This window comes from Lactuca virosa, chromosome 1, assembly GCF_052849685.1.
Source record: "Lactuca virosa cultivar CGN04683 chromosome 1, Lactuca_virosa_CGN04683_v6, whole genome shotgun sequence".
In the NCBI taxonomy this organism is placed as follows: domain Eukaryota; kingdom Viridiplantae; phylum Streptophyta; class Magnoliopsida; order Asterales; family Asteraceae; genus Lactuca; species Lactuca virosa.
The window spans coordinates 161,393,466-161,409,852 of record NC_136426.1 but is presented as its reverse complement, the minus strand read 5'-3'; the positions used below and the strand labels follow the sequence as shown (position 1 = coordinate 161,409,852).

Genomic DNA, 16,387 nt, shown 5'->3' with positions numbered 1-16,387 from the left:
GTAAATAGTTCCCATACTCATGAATTTCAGATGCAAAGAGGGATGAGGCAAGGGGGTCCTCTTTCCCCCCTTTTTATTTATTTATTTTGGCCATCGTGGGGGTACATGTTGCATTAGATAGGGCAAAGATGGCTAATGTTTTAGGGAGATTTCCATTAGTGGAATAGAGATCTCGCACCTTCTCTATGCAGATGATGTAGTGTTGTCAAATTGGGATCCTCATAATGTTGCATAGATTGTTTGTATTTTACCTTGCTTTTTTATGGCCTCGGGTCCTAAACTCAATTTGCTCAAGAGCAAATTGTTTGGAGTCAAGGTTCCTACTTTTTAGGTCTGGTTGGTTGCAGAGCGTATGGGTTATGCTTAGGATTCGCGTCCTTTTATCCATTTGGGTGTCCCTGTAGGTTAGAGTATATCTCAGGGGAGTGTGTGGTCTTCGATTATTGACGGGTTGGAAGGCCAAAAGCCTTTCTTTTGGTGTTCGAATTACTTTGGTTAAGTCGGTTTTCGGGTCCTTTGGTAGTTATCTGATGTCGATGTTCCCTACCCTGGTTACGATTATTAATAATTTGGAGGCTATGCAGGATATGTTTTTTTGGGGTGTGAACCTGGATGAGAGGCATGCATTGGGTTAAATGGTATAGAAATCTAGCTTCTAGATGAGCAGCAATGTTGGGCGTGGGAAGCTTGTTCTCGTTCAATAGAGTTATGCTTTTTCGATGGCGTGGGAGATTCTTCCATTATCCAAATTTGATGTGGGTCAGGGTTGTCAAAGCCCTCTGCGGTATGGAAGGGGATCCAAACCACTAATTTAATTAATTTTTATCCATATATATTTTAGGGCCAAGATCCTCGATCCTATCCAGGATCCCGGATCTCAAAGATATCTAAGGATCATTAAACCTATCCTGGATCCTGGATCTTAAAGGAGTATTAGGATCCCGAACATACATCAGAATCCTGAACATCGTCATTATTATTTCCTAACAAGTTTAACGGCTATATTTCTTGTTTATTTCTCACATGTGTAGAAATAATCAACAAATGACTCATTCACAATAAAGAATTAATCCAATTAGGCTTAAAACCCGGGAATACCAAGTCAAAGCACCTTTTCAAATAGCGGTTCAACAGTATCCCATAAATCTCGGACTTGTAGTTACTTAACCTGGACTATAAATACACTTGTAAATGACACACAACGGTCACAATCTTTCGACACCTTACAAACTTAGAGCTCGGCAAACACTTATAATCATATTTCTATCATCATCTCTGTAATTTACATTCAAATCAATGAGATCATACAAGGCAAGTGATCATTATCACCTCCAAAAGTTTTATGTCGGAGATCCTAGCAAGGATCAAAAGCTTTCCTTCTAAACTACTCATGTTATTTTTATCTCAATTCAGTATTCACGTTATTCATAACACCATAGTCTCTCATACAACTTAGTTGATCTTTGTTTGATCGGTTTTTGACCAAAACAATATAGTATCCATGTTTTTTCGGTTTTCATCTTGTTTATAAATTAAATTACATGTTGGGTCGTTATGGTAGTTTATATATTTATTCAAATTGCTCGTCTACACTATTTTTTTTTTACCGCGATACAGCATCCCAAAATAAGCAATGCAAAAATGGTCTAATGTTCTTCAAATTGCTTTAATTTTATCGTTTCTTATTTTTTACCTTTTGAAAATATGTTATGATTGATTAATTACATATGTTTAATCATGGTTATATATATGCATCAACCTTGACCTTAAAGACCAAGATAACCATTGCATCAAAATATCAAATATAGTAAAGTTCATCTTCTAATTAAAGAACCGAGTGTATTACATTTTTTTATCACCAAGTATGATAACTAAAAAGTTCTTAAGCAATTTTGATGAAGGATCTTGTAGCATTTTTGGTCTCGTTCTAACTTCCAAATAAAATGTTTATTTTCAAACCCCAAACATAGCTCATGTTTGCAAATTTGTTCCTAAATAATCATTTTACTTGAAACAAGCAAAGAGCAAAAACGTTATAAAACATCAAATTGAAATACATCAGTACCAAAAATGTAATTTACTCTAGAGAATTAGTTCCCAAGTTTAAACCAAAAGTATCATAATTTCATTTTAACATGTCCTTTAAACACCTATAACATTACATGATATGAGTTATTACTTGTTTTTACTAGGTTTCATTTTGTTTTTTGTTTTTTGTTTTTGTATTTTTTTTTTTTTTAATTCATTTTGTTCACCTATAGATTTGCATGTTGAGTCATTGTAGTAGCATGTCTTCTTATTCAAATCGCTAATTTACCTTACTTTTATCCATATATAGTATCCATGTTTTATGGTTTTCATATTGTTTATAAATTAAATTACATGTTGAGTCATTGTGGTAGTTTATATACTTATTCAAATTGCTATTTTGCACCTTTTTTTTTACCACGATACGATTTCTCGAAATAAGCATCCTGGAAATGGTCTATTGTTCTTCAAAATGCCTTAATCCTATGTTATTTACTTTCTGAAAATATGTTATAATCGAATAATTAAATGTGTTTAATCATGGTCACTTTTATGCATCAAGATTGTATCAAATATAATAAAGGATCAAAAAGTATAAAAATGTTATAAACCCTGAAATTGAAAAAAATCGCTAATTATTCTATATTGTCTAATTACAAAGGGGAAATGAATATTATACTTTTTAGTTTCATGTTTTGGCTACAATACTTTAGTATTTTAGCAGTTTTGGTCCCTATGTACAAAATAAATTACAAAATCAGTCCCTACGTTTAAGACTTTCACACATTGGCAGATTTGGTCTCTGTCTAGAAAATAAATTACAAAAACTGTCCCTATAATTTACATAAACAGTCCCTATACATAACTTTTTTTGCAGAAAAGGTCCATATGTTTATAAAATTTATAGATTATCTTCAAAAAAATTACAAAAATAGTCCCTACCTAAGAGAAATTTTACAGATTAACCACCTGCCTCCCACAATATATTGCCATGTTTCGTCCTACACTTTTTGGTTTTGACACTTTGGCCACATGATTTTTGTATATTTGTAAAATTAGTTCCAAGCTTAAACTAAAATTATCATAATTTCATTTTTAACATGCCATTTAAGCAAAACACCTATGACATTACATGATATGATTATGAATTATGACAAACAAAAATATCGTGTCGACAGGACAAAAATTGCAATTCTTTTGTCCAACCTAAAAAAGAACAAAAGACATAAATGCCCTCATTGGCAACAAAACTAAGAACAACTACAACTACACCGCGAAGCGAATTTCCATATATAAACTTCCAAACCAAATTTTCAAAAAAAAAAAAAAAAAAAAAAAAGTTGACTTGCAACTAATATGTTAACATCATAATCTCAATTACTTTTTTTCAAGACTAAGTTTTTGCTCAAAAAATACATGAGCCATAAACAAACTCCCCCATATCATCAAATAAATAAACTTCCATTTTTTTTTCCTAATAATATTTGCATTTCAACTAACCTTGAAACTGGACAATTTCATGGAACTTCTTCTCAATAAGATTTTACTTTGACTCTTTGAGACTACTAAGTGGGTCCCACAATCATGGTTTATGGAGCTTGAAGCCGAAGACTCTTGGAATGTAGCATTGTGTTGCCTTTTGTGGCTTGAGGGGCCCATGAGTCATCAAGAAAAAGTGAGGAAATGTGGTGCCAAAATAAGCTCCATCAATATCTATGGAAGTCAAGAAAAATAATAGTCACAATCAGGGGCAAAATTGTCATTTCTCAGTTCTACCCTTATATTTATTTACATGTTTTTTTCTTTATCTAGTTTAAAAACCACATGGAAAGTGAAAGTATCAAAGTCTTATTTTTTTGTTTTTGACAAAGAGGAAGAAAGAAAGGGTAAAAAGGTAAATTTAACATGAAAATGTGAGGAGGATACTGCCTTGGTATTTGGATCGAGGGTAGTAGATGTCTTCACATTTCGGGCAGTATATTTTCACAGTGCTTGACCGAGGAATGTCTGATTGACCAACAGGAAGACAAGGCTGCCCGCAGCAATAAACTCTCGGGCACCTTCCAAAATCATAATGTTTATATTTCTCCAACTGTAAAATTTATAAAAAGAATATTCAAAATAACAAAAAATAAAATGATAAAGTCATATTCATAAATCAATAAATCAATAAATCATACCATTGCAGACATTCCTTTGGTTGTTAATATATATCGGACATGTATTAAACCATACAACATCTCTGCTGCTGATTCAACAAGTTCATTCTGTTCTTCAGTGAACATGTCTCCTGTTTGTAATATATAGAAATTAAACACTCATTTTGATTGAAACTGTTTTAATTGAAAGATTAAAATGGAAGGGGAAGTAGATGTGAGGATAGGAGAGGTTACCATGAGAGGATTCCACATCTAGAATTAGATCAAGGGCGTAATCAAAGTAAGGAACTTGACTGCTTAATCCACAAAGATTGAAATCATCTTGAATGTATTCATCATCAACTTCGCAGAAGAATTCATTTCCTCTCAAGTTGCAAAACCAGGAAATCCAAGATGTGTCATCTTCATCTGAACCACTAACTTCAGACTCCTCGCTGTCTGTTTCTGATTCTTCTGCAACAAAAAATAAATAAAAAAACGTCACATTTGTGATGATAAACAGGATTTGTAACCTAACTTGTGCTGGAACTTAAACGGGATATGGAAATGCTGAATTTGAAATCAGATTAGAAGTAATTTGTGGTTTGTTATATTGGTAAGCGAATTGAATTTTTTGTCTGCATGCTAGAATTCTATCGTATTGCAGAAGATAAGACGATGAGAAAGGAAATATTTGAAAACCTGAAAGCAGAAAAGATGATTATAGAAGAAAACGAACCATCTGAGCACTTGCTTTTGGTGTTGGCGATGGTGGAGGAGGAACGGTTGTCCAGGTGGAACGATTTTCCACCACCAGCTGTGGAAGTTGAAGGCATGGAGAATTTCTCTTTCTCCTTGTTGCTGATATTCAAAACCCTAGAAGTTGAAGGCGATGTCTTCTCTAAGTGCTTATCCAAGGCATCATTGATTCTTTTCCGATCTAACGGCCCCGCTCCACCTCCTCCCACCATCTCCGACCTCGACGACGGGCCACCGCGGTCCCTGTACATATATGTATCTATATATATAGCGGTTCCAGAAATTTCAGAGAAGAAGATACAGAAAAGATGGAATCGCAAATATTTCTACCTAAATGAATGAATTTAAGATAGATTGAGAGGAATCCAGCATAGATTTGAGAGAATAAGATCAAAAAGAGGGGCAATTAAGGGAGAAAATTAGGGTTGGTGTGTACATGGAACACGAGGGGGAGAGATCCCTCCTCTCTTGTGTTTTAGTGTTGATATTTTCGGCGAAATTTTTTTTGTATTTATTTAACATCCTTTTTTTCAATTTTGAAAACTATTTTCTAACATAAATAATAGGTTAATGAATGGTCTTTTGAGTTGTGGTAATCTGTGTGACTGGTCTTTAACTTTTTTTTTTAAATTCGGACTGTCTCTATTATATATGTTTGTTGCCCATTTGGTCCCTAACATATTTAACAAAACTAGACAAAACTGCAAAAATTGTCCCTGTGGTATGTATTTTTCTTGAGATTTAGTCCAAAGCTCGACTTTTTTTTATTCATAGTCATTTTGAGGTAGTTTGATTGTAGAATTAGTTTCTGTTAAACATCAAAAGACAAATATACCTTTTAATTTGTTTTTCTATTTTCTAAAACATTTTCCCTTTTATTTAAATTTTTAAAAGTAAAAACAAATAAAGAGGGGGTCTCACCTCACACACACACCTGCAACTCAAAACACATACACACACTTCTGTAACTCGATCCTTCATCTTCTTTCATCATCAGACCCATCCACCAAATTCTTTCTAATCTGTTCCAAACTCTCACTACTTCCTATAATCTCCAAATTCTAAAGATGATAACGATGATTTTAAAGAAGATCTATATTCGCAAGACCTCGAATATGTCTCCCAAATCAAAAGAGTTAGACTTGTTTGCCCAAAATTCCCCAAATCCATCTCCCATTCTTCATCTCTCCATCATAGACCCACTATTACCATTATCAACAATAAATTATCACAATCTTCTTCCTATGTTCTCGTTTGTTTATGACATCACATGCAGATCTGGGGATGGAAGAGAAATCAAGCATGTTATCATCTTCTTATATCTCATCACCCACACACCTTCCTCATCACAACCCAACACCATTGCAACCATCAGCTCATGACCTGCAAAATCATATTTGAAGAGAATATACAAGGAATAGGGAAATGGGTGGAACATATATATATATATATATATATATATATATATATATATATATATATATATATATATATATAAACCCATATATTCCTCCCACAAATAATGTTAATTATTTGAAGCTTGATCAAGTACCCACAAGCAATTTGTTTTTAATCTTTGTTATCGATTTTTGTGTATGCATATATAGAGAGAAGAGTAGGAAGCCATAAGTAGTGATCGAAGCCATTCCACCATTTACCCATAAAAAATAATAGAGTATAAAGCTTCTTGTTCTGTTTACCCATTGGTGCCTCTTTTCAATACTTATTGCCTCGACACATAAGGAGATAAGAACTTGCTTGTAGATGGGTAGCTCAAAATCGATAGTTACGTCGCCCTTCTTCTTCTTTAATGTTGTTTGTTTGACCCGCCACCACCCCTAAGAAAGAACAGGAAATGTCGAGGTTACAGACTAGATCACCCAGATGAAAGACTTCTTAGATTTTCAAGGCTTTCTCTAGTTCTTTGTACTCTTCAATTGAGGGTCCAAGTTCACTCCCAAACGAGATGCAAATAAAAGATCCATGTGATTTTGATTCCAACCATTGGAAAAAGGAGAGGTGGTGATGGTGGTGGGAAGTAGTGTGTGACAACCCGAAATTTCCATTCTGTATAACATATCAAGTCAATAGAAGTCAGAACAGTTACTGTTAAATTTCAGACTTTTTGGAATAAGTTTGAGTATTCTAGAATTAACACTTTAGGAGATATCAGGAGAGGGGATGCCCTAGGGTTTATTATGCAACAATAAAGTCCCGACACATCAAAAGTTTAGAGTTTATGGCCTAAACTTGGTGTTTACGACCGTAAACCCTAAAGGGGACGGGTATAAAAGTGGCACTTAGCCATTTTTAGCATTTTTCCACCCATCCAAGAGTAAACTCCCAAACTCTCTCAAGTATCATCACGGTTTTATTCGAGATCTTCGATTTAGTAAGTGTTTCTAGCTTTCTTAAGTTGTTTTATGACTTAATCTAGTGTTTTAACACCCTTCTAACCGTGAAATCCTTCCAAAAGGGTTAATCTTCAATTTACACCAAGAACACCAAGAACACACACTTGTGTTCTTGGCCTTTTGGACCTTTTCGAGCTTCTAACTTGTAAGTGCTTCTATCCTAGAGTCTTACAAGCTTTTTTACACTTCTACACATCTAGACATAGTCCAAGAACACCAAGATCAAAGGTGTTTACGGTCCAAGAACACCTTGGACCGTAAACCCTATTTAGGGTGCCAAAGTGTGCTTTATCCTATCCTAAGCCTTGGGTATCAAATTAGAACCTTACCTTGATGTGTTTAGCACATGAAAACCACCAAGATGACTCATTTGTATGTGTTTACGGTTTGGGGATCTCCCAAAACCGTAAACACCCCAAAGGTGTGTAAAAATGGCCTTAGTCCCTTCACAAGCTTAGGAAACTAGTCTAGATTTATTCCATGTTATGTTTGGGACTTGAAAGCATCAAAATACCATGTTCCATAGGAGTTTACGACAGCAAACTCATGGAGAAATGGTCCATGGGCCGTAAACTCCATTTAGGAGTGTATTGATGCCACAAAACATTTCCTAAGGCCTAAACATGAACTAGGAATGCTTGGAATGACTTAGAAGACTTCAAACCAACAAATGGTCAAAAGGTTATGAGCTTACGGCCGTAAACTCAAGAGTTTATGACCGTAAACTCAATGGAATATGGTCTCTAGGGAGTAAACTCATATTAGGGGTTCCCTTGAACCCTAAGCTCGATAGCTTTGTCCTACAACACTTAGATGCACTCCTTAGCACTTATAACACTTATATAAAGTGTTTATCATGGCTTAGGATGTCTTAAATTTGTTATTTAGTTGTTTAAAGGCTAATTGGTTACATATATGTGATATTATATGTTAACTAGGATCATAGAGTGTGTACAAGTCTTCACTTGACACCTAGCATCCTATACAGTCCATTCAATCCCAACCACTTGCTACAGGTGAGTTCATACCCCCTTAATTAACCTTTTTAAATGTTTTTAAATGTTTTTAAATGCTTTATGGGGGGGGATACAAGTTGAATCATGCTAATTATTGTATCAATCGCATGTGATTAATAATTAGTATGCAAATAGATTTACTACACTTTTAGCGGTTTTACCAAACAGATTACTTCAAATGAATTTCCAAAACATTTTTACTAGTTTACAAGTCTTTATCAAACTGTCTTACATACTTAATGTTTCTTTTCAAAACTCTGTTACAATTGTGTTTCCAAAACAAAGGATTCATTATACTTTAAACTGTCTTATCAAATAAACTATTTTCAAACTGTTTTACAAACTGACATCAAGTCACCTTTTCTTAGTTCTTAAACTCTTCAAAGGTTTTACAAAACTTCTTTTATACTTTTATATTGTCAATTGCATGCCTAGATATGTATAGTTATATAAGTAATGTTTGAAGGGCTTAGGAAGGCTAACCCGCCTTATTTCCTTTTCCCCGTTGGGATGTGGTCTGGTAGGGTATCGGGTATCCGTCCGAAGGTCGTTTAACTATTAGTTATATATCATGTGTACATATATAGTCATAAAGGTTCTTCCAGTCAATTAAATAACCATGGGTAGCAAGGGTATACTTCCATGTTCATATGTACAAGTTATACTAGTAAGCTACAATAGGCGTAGTTTAGAGTTTTACTAATACTAATACTAGAACAATGAATCATACAAAGAGTCAGTTCATGCATAAGTCAATACTTGCTAGATAGAGAGAACACACAATACAGCTAGTACACACAAAACATTACAATACTTGCTAGATAGAGAGAACACACAATACAGTTAGTACACACAATACATTACAATACTATACAGAGAGAACATACAGGCTAGACAGAGAGAGAACATACAATACAACTAGCATACATTACATATACATTACATTCAGTTATGTGAGCCATTAAACGCGTCATGGCACTGCCTGCCATGACCGTTTTTGTGTCCAGAATCTCCTTAATTAGGGAGCGTATGAGTTTGCGTATAGATCTATACTGGATTGACTATCCTACACCTTGCTGCTCGCTACAGTGGGACTTACAAGTCTACGGGTGCCAAATGTCATTTCCTACGGCGTCTTACATCGTCGTTTTACTATTGAGTCGGTAGTAGGATACAGGCCGATCACATGTTACTTTAACTTTCATTTGGCTTAAGGTAGTTAGTACAACAGTAGTCACTTATTATAAAACTACAGTACATTATTATTTTCCCATTACATTCACTTTGTGAACATTCACACGATGCACGGTAATGTAAATACTATATTTTTGGTTACTGATAGTTAGATTTGGGAAAATACACACTCTTACAATAGACACAGTTAGATACTAGATGCCTTGGTAGAGGGCTACTTTCAGTAGGAAACATATGGTTTTCTAGGTTATTCAAAACTTTTACATACTCATACTTACAAATTCAGTCTTACAAATACATTCTTACAAATACATTAGTACAAATACAGACACTAAAATACTTATGATCTCACCAGCTTTAAAGCTGATACTCTCTTTCAAAATAACTTGTATCCTCAGGTCAACAGTAGACAGGTACCGATGCAAGGTTTAGAGAAGATGGAGCTCGTTCAAGACTCATCTTTCATTTTTGATTCATACTTTAGTGTCTATTAAATATGTCAGAACACTTGTATTAAAATTATATTATTAATGCAATGGATGATGTTGTTGCTTGTTTACTACTATACGTTGTTGTGATACTGTACATGACGTCCTCCGCCCCAGAACGTTTCCGCCGTTCTCGGTTTTGGGGTATGACAGATTGGTATCAGAGCATTGTTTATAGTGAATTGAGTATATCAATCCATAAAAGATATACAAACTATAAATACAATGGGATTAAAATACTCTGACCAAGAGTTTATAATTTAAATAATAAAATATTTAATTAAGTATACGTGCGTGCATTCATACTAAAATCAGTGTCACTAGGACAGTACAAAAGAATTACGATTGTTGGGTAAAACAAGTGGACTTAGAGACATATAGTCAAAACTGGGAAGATATAGTCTGATCAACTATATTATCCGAGGGTTGACTAGCATGTGCCTAAGTGTAGTTGTGTGGTTGCAACAAGTCTAAAATCTTACCAGCAATACCACAATGAGAACAATAGAACATAAACCTAAAATACTATAGGGGTATTTGGTGTTACTATAAGTACTTCATACTTGAGAACTAAACGGGATCTTCATTACTAAGCTGATAGTTGCTAAGTGGATACACTAAGGCTATATGTAACTAGGATGTTATAGACTTAGAATCTGTGAAAATTTTGCTTTACCCATATTCTTTGTGAATTTGGAGTTAAGGTCACTTATTCGAAGGCCTATCCTGTTTTGATTACATATAACTGGTATGCACTTCACAAATAGTGATGTAATTAATGAAGATTTTCTAAATAATTATCTAGATAGTTCGTCTAATAATTATTTTCTTACCACAATTCTTGCGTAGATAACATGGCTGGACTCCATCCCCACGGCAACCTGTACCTTCCGAATAAGGTCATTGCTGGATGGTTTGGGGAAGAACCAGAGAATGATCATCCGATCCCTTTGAATGATCACCATGGTGAAGACCTTTCGGATGGTGCTAACTCCGAACCCGAGGTTGAGAACCTACCCCAGGCAGCTCCCTTTCCAAATCCTAACCCTCGTCCTGCTTTTCATGGCCCGACGCCTCCATGGGTGGAATGCTTGGAAACATGGAGCCAAGATCAGCCCATGCCATTTAATGGTGACCGAAGATTTTATGACCTGAGCAATGGGGGCTCAGCAGACATAATCTTGCCAATCCTGGTCCGCAGAGTGGCTCGAAATGAGATTCAAGGCAGGACAGCCCTACATCAGATCACAGAAGTCGTCGCCAATGCGAGAATGCATACCCTCCGCACCATTCGTCTAGAAGATGCTCGCGAGAGATCGGAGAGAGACCATGAAGCCCTGCTGCAAGCACTGGCTGAATCACGATCTGAAGTCATAGAACTCCGAGTACGCCAGAGGGTGTACGAAAGACACCTACTTGATATGGAATGTCAACTAGTTGAGCTGAGAGTTCACCAGAGGGATGACCGTCGCCAACAGTAGATGCCTTACTTTATTTTCCTTGTTAAAAAGGAATCATTTCTGTCTATGCCCGATGTGACATTTTCTATGAAACTATCTTGTACTATAAGTACGTTTAGTTAGGTCGTTATGCTGTCAAGGGCTTTTTACTCTGGATATGATGTAAGACCTTTTACAAGGTCATTTTTCCTGAACTTTTACGTCATGAATATCAAAGATATTGACAGTCGGCTAACTTCTGTGTCATTCTTTATTCAATTACTTTCATCATGCCATCATGGGAGTCTATCTGAAACCCACTCTAGTTGAGTTATTGAACTAGGGTATTCTAGCTCAGAGATAATTCTCAATTCTTCTTCAAGGGTTGGATCATGTTATTTACCAACCGATGGCACCTTGTTTTCGACGTCAAGCGTCATAAGACCATACTATGAACTTACTTCTGTTCTATTCTAGGACCGCATCATAGGGATGTAGGTCAAACCTTCGCGAACATACTTCCAATCCGTACTAGGACTGCATCATAGGGATATAGGTCAAACTTTCGAGAACATACTCTTACTCTTTACTTGAACAATCGAAGTACATCTAGGGTCAACCAGAATCGCTCACAAAATCCATATCTTTCGTGTTACAGAATCATGTCGTCATCCGGAAACAGTCAGCCAAACAACGAAACCCCTGCCTTTCCTATGGACGCCGCTACATTCCAAGCCGCAGTTACAGCTGTCGTGATGGCTTCCGTGACAGCTGTCCTTGCAAACCGCAGCACTATCAACGTAAACAAGACTGATAAAGGAGTTGAAAATTTCGATCGTGGTAATGATCCGAGAAATCAACAAATAGTAACAGTCGCCAACACCCAAAACAACGACTCAGAGTTCAAGAAACGAAAACATCAAGCCAAAGTGGAACGCAAGCGATTTCAGAGGATTGCCATGCAACAACAACCAGTGGCAACCCCTGCCATCACAACACCGGTCAAAAGATATGAGGGAACACTGCTGAAGTGTGACCGGTGCAACTATCACCATACAGGAATTTGCCAAGCAAAGCAATGCAACAATTGCAACAAGATGGGGCACATTGCTCGTTTCTGTAGAACTACCTCCACCACTGGAGCTAGCCTAGTTTGCTATAGTTGTGGTGAGGCAGGGCACTATTACAGAAATTGTCCAAAAGAGAAGATCAACGAAAGCAACCGTGTCCCCATAACTCCTACTCGACACTTCACTTCCACCACCAATGTTGGTGCTATCCACGTATGTCACCAATGCGGTAAGATTGGGCACCTCAAGAAGGATTGCCCGATAACAAAGAACTCGGGCGCAGATGGGAAGATTCTCAGGATCACAGCCGCAGGAGAAACTACGCCGGACCTTCGTTAGAGTATCTAAGGCGTTTGTTGTAACAGACTTATAAACCATCCAAAACTAGTGCAACTAGAGTCGTATCTTTTGCGAGATCCCGTCAGTAAAGGGATGCTCGTGCTGCGTATACTTGTCTTTTGTAGTATACCTTATTCGCAACAATAGTCTTGTAGTAAGTCTAAAGTACTGTAACTCTATTGAAAGTTGCACGGTTGTGTTTTGTCTGTAACGTCTTATGTTCAAATCTAATGTCTTTAATTTCCATATGATTCTGACATTATCATACAACTAGATTCAATTTGATCCGCACAATACCAGCTCGTTACGTACATCTCTTTCTCTGTAAACGTCTTTTTAACGAAGCCGTCATTTCAGAACTCGGAAGTATATCTGCTTAGAGTACCTCATGTTTCTTATCCTTTCCGAAGAAGCCTCAGCAAACCTCCCCGAAGTACCACTCGTACAGTACGTCCAGTTCAATCCAAAGATCCATACGGTTGATATATCGCTGAAGAATGTATACATAGGGGTGATATATAATCAAGGTTCTACAGGTTTAGAATTGATGATTCCACTTTAACTTCTTTTCCTCGTTGGGATAAGAGCTTAAAGAAGAATCAGTTATTCGACTACCTTTTCAATCTTAATTATATACGACTCGTATACACGAGACTGCGATTGATGAACCATGTATGACTTCTAAATATGAACTTCAGGACGGAGACTGCCCAAGACTACGAGTAATCACATTATCACGTGAACAAACTTGGAACCCAGTACGACTCCTGTAACCAGATCGCCCTACAGTTTAAACACCACAGAGAGACAAGAACAATCCGGACAACTTAGCGAACTACTCAGCAATTGAATTGGAAGACCAGGCTTCTCACTCTGGAGGGCTCTGGTCTTATTCTTCTAGAAGTAGACGGATTGCATCATATGTACCTCGACTATCGGAGACCTCGTCAAGATTTCCAGTAGAAGTCGTTATCTCAGCCTCGCATAGATGATTTGGTTGAGCAAACGCAAGGAATGAATTACCTTTCAGAAATGGACCGAGATCCGAATATCAGCAGTTTCGAGTGTTAGGGAAGGATGTCCCGAAGACTACCTTCCGAACTCGATGCGGACATTACGAGTCCGTAGTGATACCCCTCGGATAGGACCAATACGCCCATAGCATTCATGAGCTTAATGGGCAGGGTACGCCATTCTTACTTGGATCAGTTCGTCATTCTCCTTGTAATGACTTACTTATCTACCCTCGTAGTAAGAAGGAACCCATGGAAACATTACCCTCAGAGAAACTTTTCGCGAAGTTCTCTAAACACGAGTTTTGGAATTGAAGAGTCAGATTCCTAAGACACACTATTAGCAATGTGGAAATTCTTGAGTACTCTGTCAATTTATCAAAACCGTTGAGAAATTGTCGGCACTGAAGACGCTTACGAAATTCGCCAAATTTTAGGTCTCGCCGACTTACTGTCAGGAGTCCATTTAGAACTCCTCGCGAACTACAGAAACCCTTATGACTTTGACCCAGCAGAGGGTGGCCCTTGACTGAGAAGATAAACAAGAAAAAGAAACCTTGGAATTCCAAGTGAGAGACCAAATTCTTTAGGAAGTCTCACTCTGGGAATGGCTTGAATACGCTTCTGAAAGCGTGGAGAGCTAAATCCAAGATAGTTAGGACCTCCGAGATTCTTACCCGAATCGGTCCTGTATCTCACAGACTAGACCTACTCCGCGAGCTTAGTAACGTACACTCTACCCTTCACGTCTCGAACTTGTAAAAAGTATCGATCTGACGAGACTCTTGAAATCCCACTCGAAGAGATCGAGTCCCACAAGAGCCTCACCTACGTGGAAGAACTATAGTGACCATGGACAGAGAGGTCATGCAAACGATTCATAGTCGTTTCCCTTTAAGTGAAGGTTCGCTGAGATGCCAACCAGGGACCCGAATTCACTTACAAGCGCGAGGACCAGTCGATTAGGAAGTTTTCCCACCTCCTTGCTTAATTATTCATGCCTACGTCCTTACTTAAAATTTTAATTTCGGGACGAAATTCCTTTTAACGGGGGGATGATGTGACAACCCGAAATTTCTATTCTGTATAACATATCAAGTCAATAGAAGTCAGAACAGTTACTGTTAAATTTCAGACTTTTTGGAATAAGTTTGAGTAATCTAGAATTAACACTTTAGGAGATATAGGGAGAGGGGATGCCCTAGGGTTTATTGTGCAACAATAAAGTCCCGACACATCAAAAGTTTAGAGTTTACGGCCTAAACTTGGTGTTTACGACCGTAAACCCTAAAGGGGAGGGGTATAAAAGTGGCACTTAGCCATTTTTAGCATTTTTCCACCCATCCAAGAGTAAACTCCCAAACTCTCTCAAGTATCATCCCAGTTTTCTTCGAGATCTTCGATCTAGTAAGTGTTTCTAGCTTTCTTAAGTTGTTTTATGACTTAATCTAGTGTTTTAACACCCTTCTAACCGTGAAATCCTTCCAAAAGGGTTAATCTTCAATTTACACCAAGAACACACACTTGTGTTCTTGGCCTTTTGGACCTTTTCGAGCTTCTAACTTGTAATTTGCTTCTATCCTAGAGTCTTACAAGCTTTTTTACACTTCTACACATCTAGAAATAGTCCAAGAACACCAAGATCAAAGGTGTTTACGGTCCAAGAACACCTTGGACCGTAAACCCTATTTAGGGTGCCAAAGTGTGCTTTATCCTATCCTAAGCCTTGGGTATCAAATTAGAACCTTACCTTGATGTGTTTAGCACATGAAAACCACCAAGATGACTCATTTGTATGTGTTTACGGTTTGGGGATCTCCCAAAACCGTAAACACCCCAAAGGTGTGTAAAAATGGCCCTAGTCCCTTCACAAGCTTAGGAAACTAGTCTAGATTTATTCCATGTTATGTTTGGGACTTGAAAGCATCAAAATACCATGTTCCATAGGAGTTTACGACAGCAAACTCATGGAGAAATGGTCCATGGGCCGTAAACTCCATTTAGGAGTGTATTGATGCCACAAAACATTTCCTAAGGCCTAAACATGAACTAGGAATGCTTGGAATGACTTAGAAGACTTCAAACCAACAAATGGTCAAAAGGTTATGAGCTTACGGCCGTAAACTCAAGAGTTTACGACCGTAAACTCAATGGAATATGGTCTCTAGGGAGTAAACTCATATTAGGGGTTCCCTTGAACCCTAAGCTCGATAGCTTTGTCCTACAACACTTAGATGCACTCCTTAGCACTTATAACACTTATATAAAGTGTTTATCATGTCTTAGGATGTCTTAACTTTGTTATTTAGTCGTTTAAAGGCTAATTGGTTACATATATGTGATATTATATGTTAACTAGGATCATAGAGTGTGTACAAGTCTTCACTTGACACCTAGCATCCTATACAGTCCGTTCAATCCCAACCACTTGCTACAGGTGAGTTCATACCCCCTTAATTAACCTTTTTAAATGTTTTTAAATGTTTTTA

General features: G+C 37.1%; 1 protein-coding gene across 3 annotated transcripts; it reads right to left on the bottom strand.

Moving 5' to 3' along the window:
- Positions 1-3,295: 3,295 nt before the first annotated feature.
- On the bottom strand, positions 3,296-5,425 carry LOC145160678 (putative casein kinase II subunit beta-4). 3 transcript variants are annotated; one of them, XM_079079978.1, is made up of 6 exons: positions 5,256-5,424; positions 4,906-5,168; positions 4,422-4,640; positions 4,209-4,318; positions 3,955-4,120; positions 3,296-3,741 (listed from the first exon to the last, which is right to left on the bottom strand). In XM_079079978.1, the coding sequence occupies exons 2-6, from the start codon at positions 5,135-5,137 to the stop codon at positions 3,611-3,613; spliced, it is 858 nt and encodes a 285-aa protein (XP_078936104.1). In that variant the 5' UTR covers positions 5,138-5,168; positions 5,256-5,424; the 3' UTR covers positions 3,296-3,610. The 3 variants fall into 3 exon arrangements, with proteins under 3 accessions (XP_078936104.1, XP_078936096.1, XP_078936089.1); XM_079079970.1 differs by having other exon boundaries at positions 3,958-4,120; positions 4,906-5,425; XM_079079963.1 differs by having other exon boundaries at positions 4,906-5,424.
- Between the last annotated feature and the right edge of the window lie 10,962 nt (positions 5,426-16,387).